The 5,830-nt window shown below is 48.2% G+C and overlaps 1 protein-coding gene across 1 annotated transcript; it reads left to right on the top strand.

Annotated features, from left to right (window-relative positions):
- Positions 1–3,336: 3,336 nt before the first annotated feature.
- ID3 (inhibitor of DNA binding 3) lies at positions 3,337–5,554 on the top strand. The gene is made up of 3 exons (XM_073317816.2): positions 3,337–3,831; positions 4,036–4,114; positions 4,796–5,554. The coding sequence occupies exons 1-2, from the start codon at positions 3,505–3,507 to the stop codon at positions 4,090–4,092; spliced, it is 384 nt and encodes a 127-aa protein (XP_073173917.1). The 5' UTR covers positions 3,337–3,504; the 3' UTR covers positions 4,093–4,114; positions 4,796–5,554.
- Positions 5,555–5,830: the final 276 nt, after the last annotated feature.

Below are 5,830 nucleotides of genomic sequence, written 5' to 3'. Positions count from 1 at the left end.
GTTGCAGAACTGATGCAAATTACAATAGATGTAGCAACAAATAACCGGTAAAAGGGACTTCAGGGAAGGGTTGAGGATGGGGTACATTGCCTGGCTGAGAAGTTAGTGAACATTTCGAGCTGGAGAAGAGAGAGTCTGGGAGGGGATGATGGCTGTTTGCTGACTTTCCCCCTTTACAAATGAATCCAGGTGAATCAAAGAGCCTAGGAGGCGAACACCAGTCCGTGTTGTGAGCTTTATGGGACTTGTTCTGAAAAGTTCGCTCTCAGGGCCCAGCGCAGTTCTAAAACAACCAATTTTTGTTAATAAAACACACACAGTGTGGGCCATTCCCAACATGAAATCACTGCACTCCAGAGCTTTCGGGGGTGGCGGGCGGAGTGAATACTGCTTTGAGCCAAAAAACCGGACTTTATGACTCCCCCACTGGCCTAAACTGTAAGTGATAATAATATTCTGATTCTTGGCTTGCAATGGGAATCAGTTCCCAGAAAAAGGCCAGAAATGATCCAGCCCCACCAAATTGTAGTTTAAAAAAAGGGGGGGGGGGAGCAACAGCCTCATGCAGAAATGTTTGCACGTTCCCAGAATCTAAGCTAATTTTGCACTCAAGGTTCTATTCCCCCAGCGAGGCCACGCCCCTTCGAGCGTTGAAGCACCTCCCCGGCCTCTCATTGGCTGGGCTGCGAGGTTCCAGTTCGGTGGCTATGGCGGCGGAAAGGTTGCCTTGGCCACGCATCCCTGTGTGAATGCATGACGTTCGCAAGGCTGGCGCCAGGCTGTCTGGAGCGGAGAGTTAGATCAACACAGCTGGAGGGAGAGGGACACAGCTGGGCAAAGGGAGCAGATTCCTCAACAAAAAATAGGATTGTGAGAAAAGTTCTTAAACAAAAACAGTTCAAACAAAAGCCTTAATGACATCCTTTCATAAAAATAAAAAATGCAAGGAGGACGGGGGGGGGAGGGGTTTGGAGGGAGGGTAGGGAGCAAGAGTGGGAACAGAAAGTTCAGGGATGCTCCGGGGCTGCCTGTCCAAACAGCCAAACATGTTGCACACAGAGAATCTTTGCCACCAAAAAAAAAAAGTTATTTGAAAAATCAGCCTTGGGGATATTCCAGTGCCATCGCTCAGTTCCTGGAACGAGGCAAAAATGGGGTTAAAGATGGAATGTTTTTGGGGGGGGGGTGTGAATAAAAAAAAATGCTCAGGGCTGGGGCACAGGGCTGGGAAACATACTCTGGGAGGCCCTAGGGCTGATGGTGACTTGTATGAGTGTTAAGAAAATTTCAAAACTTAACATAGAAAAAAAAATTGGAAAAAAAAAGTCTTTGGACAGTCCAGGCCAATACCCCAGATTCTGAAAAACAGGTTAAAGATTTATTATTTTTCTTCAAAAACAAACGAAACCCCCCTGCCCCATCAAGTTCAGGTTTATTCGCCAGCTGCCACCATTTGAATGAAGGAGGTTTCCCAACAAACTTGGAGCGAGGGTTGAAAATATCTCATCACAATTTATTTCCTCAGGGAGAGAGGGGTTTTTTTTAAAGGCCTTAAAATGAATCCAAAATTAGGGAGTCTCCCTAAATAGGAGTGAGGATTGGCAGGGTCAGAGGACTACAGGAGGGTGAGGGAGGAGGAGAAAATAGTGGGGTTACCAAAAAATAATTACTTTTTATAAAGATTTAGTAATGTGCAATCTAAGGTCTTGAAGGAATGAATAATTTAACTAGCTTTTCCATTACACTAAACAACCCCCGGCCCCAAATAAATATATATTTAAAAAAATCCATTGTGACATGCAGTGTGACTGCATTGTGACTGCTTAAAAACATGGAAATTGACCATGGTTAGAGTTGTATACCCAAGGGGGTTGGGGAAGTGATTTTTTCCAAACTTAGCTAAATGTGAAAGCAGAAGAGAGAAAAGCCAAAAAAAAAAAAATACAGTATGTTTTGTTTTGTTGGAAAAACACACACACACAACCTAGGGTTTAGGCAGATCTGGAGTAAATTGTACTTGTGGGCAGGCATAATTTACTCCAGGTGCCCTGGCCTCCCCCACAGCCCCTGAAATAATACAGTTTAAGAAATTGTATTAACAGAAATAGCAAGCAAGAGATTTGGGAAACCAGTAATGGGCTAGGGGGGAAATTAAATGGCATACCCCATTGTCATGGGCCATAAAGCAGTATTTCCATAGCAGTTGCCCACTCACAAATAATCAAAACACATTCCAAAATAAAGAGCTGGCCCTTGGAAAAATCTCCAGGCTTGGGATCAATAAATTATATCACACAGCCCATTTGAGATTGATTTTTAAAATCAAGTTAAAATATAAAGAGAACTTTTTATACCCTCCCTCTCCTCAGCCTCCGCCCCACCTTCCACCAAAACTGTTTTTTAGGGCCTCATTCGACTCTCACAGTTACTCTGGATTTACACCCAAATGTGAGTGGGATAAGGCCCCAAGCGAACTGGGTCTTGTCTGCACCCCAAAAGTTGGACCCACCCATAAAGTTTTGTCTTTTTAGTTAAACCGATACAACCATGTCAATTGAGTTTTTTTTACCCTGTTCCTGTTGTTTCAAAATAAAATAAACCCCTACGTATATAGATCCCCCCACAACACAATGTTTCTGCAGTCAAAGAGTTGCTGACCCAAATCTGGTTTCTCCACGGTAACCTCAGCTTTACCGCAAAGCTTTTTTATTTTTCTGGTCACAAGATCATTCCTGACGGCAGAAAGTCTGGAGGTCATATGAGCAGCAAAGTGAGGAACAAGGCGCCACTAATTCCTTACTAGAGCCCCCTGGGAAAAAAACAAACCACCCCCGGGGAAAAAAGTCCCTGCCGCGAGGGGCTTCACGGCTTCGGTGGGTGCTGAAGTTTGAGGGGCTGCCCCCTGGGGCTGGGCTTTGCAAGGCGCGCTTTGAAAGCCGGGTTTGTCTTTTCCAGCCAGGGCTTCTTTTTTTTTTAAAGGGGCCGGGAGAGACAAACGCGGCAGGGGAGAAGAGCTCGACTTGGAATTTTGAGCTTTAAAAAGCAAAGAGGGGTGGGTGTGTGTGTGTGTGTGGGTGTGGGGGGGTTGATAGCTAGGCCCGCCCGTTTGCAATCAGAGCTTCCTCATTCCTTTCCTGCCCTGGGCTCTTTGGTGTCAGGCGAAGCCAGGGGAAGCCGGCTTCGCCATGCAACCAGCTTGTAAGCGCTCAATGCAACATTTCCCCCGGCTGCCACCAGAGAGGCAGAGGGGGGGGGGGGGACAGCGGCGCGGCTCGTTTGCATAGAAAGGGGCGGAGCCGGAGCGGAGCGCCCGGCGTATAAAAGGCCGGAGGGGGGCGAGGCGCAGGCAGCCCGTTGCACGGAGGAGTCGGGGTTTGGGCGCCGGGATTGCACCGCGGGAGAGACGTGCAAGCAGCCAGCCGGGGGTGGAGGGGAGGATCTGCCTTCCCGAGACACCAGCCCAGCGCTGCCAGGCGTCCGCCAGCCCAGCCCAGCCCGGTGACCATGAAAGCCATCAGCCCGGTGCGGTCCGTCAGGAGCTGCTACGAAGCCGTGTGCTGCCTGTCGGACCAGAGCCTGGCCATCGCCCGGGGCAGCCCCAGCAAGAGCCCGGCGCTGGAGGAGCCCATGAGTCTGCTGTACGACATGAACGATTGCTACTCCAAGCTGCGCGAGCTGGTGCCGGGCATCCCCCAGGGCACCAAGCTGAGCCAGGTGGAGATCCTGCAGCACGTCATCGACTACATCCTCGACCTGCAGATCGTGCTGGAGGAGCAGGCGAAGGGCCAGGGCCAGGACCCGTCCGCCGAGACCTCCCTCCTCTCCCTGAAGGTAAGGACGGGGCCCCGGCTGGTGACTCTGCATGGTAACATTGGCGCTACATCGGGGGCACCTTTCCCCCAGCCGGCTAGTGCCCTGTGCGGGCAGGAATCAGCCTGCGAGGCTGCTGCCCTTTTTCCCCAGGGAAGAAAAATCCCCCCCACACACACACACACCAGGTCCCCCCCTTGCTTACTTCCCTTCTCCTCTCTGCAGGCCTCTGAACTCGCCTCTGAACTGTGCTCGAAAGATGAGAGACGCTTGTGCCATTAATGTCTCTTCTCCCCCCCGCCAGGTAAGACTTGGACCACGCGCTTCCTTGTCAGTTTCCATCCCCAGCCCACTTCTCCGTCCCCGGGAATTCGCGTGAGTGGCTTGACGCTAGCCAGGGAGGGATGATTTTAAATCGCCCCCCTTCGTGCAAGCCACGCTGCTTGGCGCTGGGCATCTCTCGCGTCTCTTCCCTTGCGGTTGATTGAGGTTGTGGGTTTTTTTTAAGCAGCAACTGTAGTGGAATGAGATCTGTAGCCATTGTCCCCAGTTCAGCCTCTTCCCAGCTCCTGCAAATGGGGTCATTCTTGTTACAATGTCCTTCTTTTTACAGCGAACTCTGCAGCTGCTTCAACGGCCCTGTTGAAATGGGTAGAATCAAGAGGCTTTTTTTTAAGGGGGGGGGGGATGTTTTCAGGCAGGAAGGCACAGCCAAGCATGTGTCCCTCCCTTCTAATCTGTGTAATTTTAGATCCATCTGTAGAGAGTTAGGAACAGAAGGGCTTGTCTCTTTTTTCCTTTTGGTGCCAATTAGCAAACCTCCAGCCTGAGTGTTGGTTCCTGATTCCTTATCAGCTGGAGGTAAATAGAAGTTTCCTCTCTCTGGCGCCAGGATGTCTAGTGCAGACCTGCCTGTGATCTGCTCTGAATAACTGACATGTCTTTCTCTCACATCCCCCGCCCCCTCCCCTCTACCCCTATTCAGACTGCAGGTGTGGGATCACAACACTTGGCTCTCTCCAAGGGAGGTGAAGAGAGACCTTGACTTGGAAAGGATCAGACTTCAACCCCATGAATCCAATAATGGAGGGACCTCAGCCTTTATCTTCCAGATATTGTGTCTCTGGAGCATGTGGTGCAAGGCATTGGATGCTTGGCTGGTTTTTTAGTACTGTTTCTGCTTCTTGCCTGAAAATAAATCTCAACAGGCCAGGAAAGACTTTTGATTCTGCTCCCTCCATCCCCCATTCAGAAATGGATCTGAACTCTTGAATTTAACCGCCTCATTGCACAAGGGCAAGAAAAGCTGGGAAGTCCTGACTCCTTGCGCATCATCTGCACTGTAAGATCAGTGTTTTGTGTTCACAAAATCCCAAGTGTGCTAGACTGGCTTCCCAGTCTTTAGATAGATATCTTTTAAAACATGGCTGGCTATAAATGAGACCACAACATGCTTTAAAAAGACTTGCAGAGATGCAGTTGTATGTATATTTTGGATTATAGTGTGATTTAAAAAAAAAAAAAATCCTTACGGGGGCTGGGTAGGGGGTAATACCAACAAGAATTTCAAAAATGAGTTGTTCTGGGGCTGTGGCCCCATGTTTATTGTTGAACTCTATAATAGAGTATAATGTTTGTACCTTTTTTGCAGGAAGGTGAATTTCTGCGATCATGCATTGTACTTGCTTTATAAACTTTTTATAAAAGTTAAAAGTTTTTACATAATAAAATTAAGTTTGTTTTTTGACTAGTCCTTCTCTTCCCCTAAAATTCTGAAAGTCACATCAGTCTTCCTTCCTTGGAATGTGAAACCGCTTTGGGGAGCGAAATAACTTTATAAAAAGCAATTGCAATAAGATTGATCCATCCGTATTGAGTTCTGCCCACTTCACATTGTCTATGAGAGGAATGACACAAAATGAGCTATATTTGAATCAAGTTGAATTTGCAGTTTAGTAATTTTCTGCTAATAGTGCTATTATGGGTTAAAATGTCAAATCATGTATCCTAGTAAGGATCA

This window comes from Lepidochelys kempii, chromosome 19, assembly GCF_965140285.1.
Source record: "Lepidochelys kempii isolate rLepKem1 chromosome 19, rLepKem1.hap1, whole genome shotgun sequence".
NCBI lineage: Eukaryota > Metazoa > Chordata > Testudines > Cheloniidae > Lepidochelys > Lepidochelys kempii.
This window is presented reverse-complemented; position numbering and strand designations above follow the sequence as displayed.

What these genes read in the sequence shown, in the direction of transcription:
- ID3 (XM_073317816.2), top strand. Translation starts at nt 3,505, where the DNA reads ATGAAAGCCATCAGCCCGGTGCGGTCCGTCAGGAGCTGCTACGAAGCC. An exon ending in CCTCCCTCCTCTCCCTGAAG is followed by an intron (nt 3,832 to 4,035) that starts GTAAGGACGGGG and finishes TCCTCTCTGCAG; the next exon opens with GCCTCTGAACTCGCCTCTGA.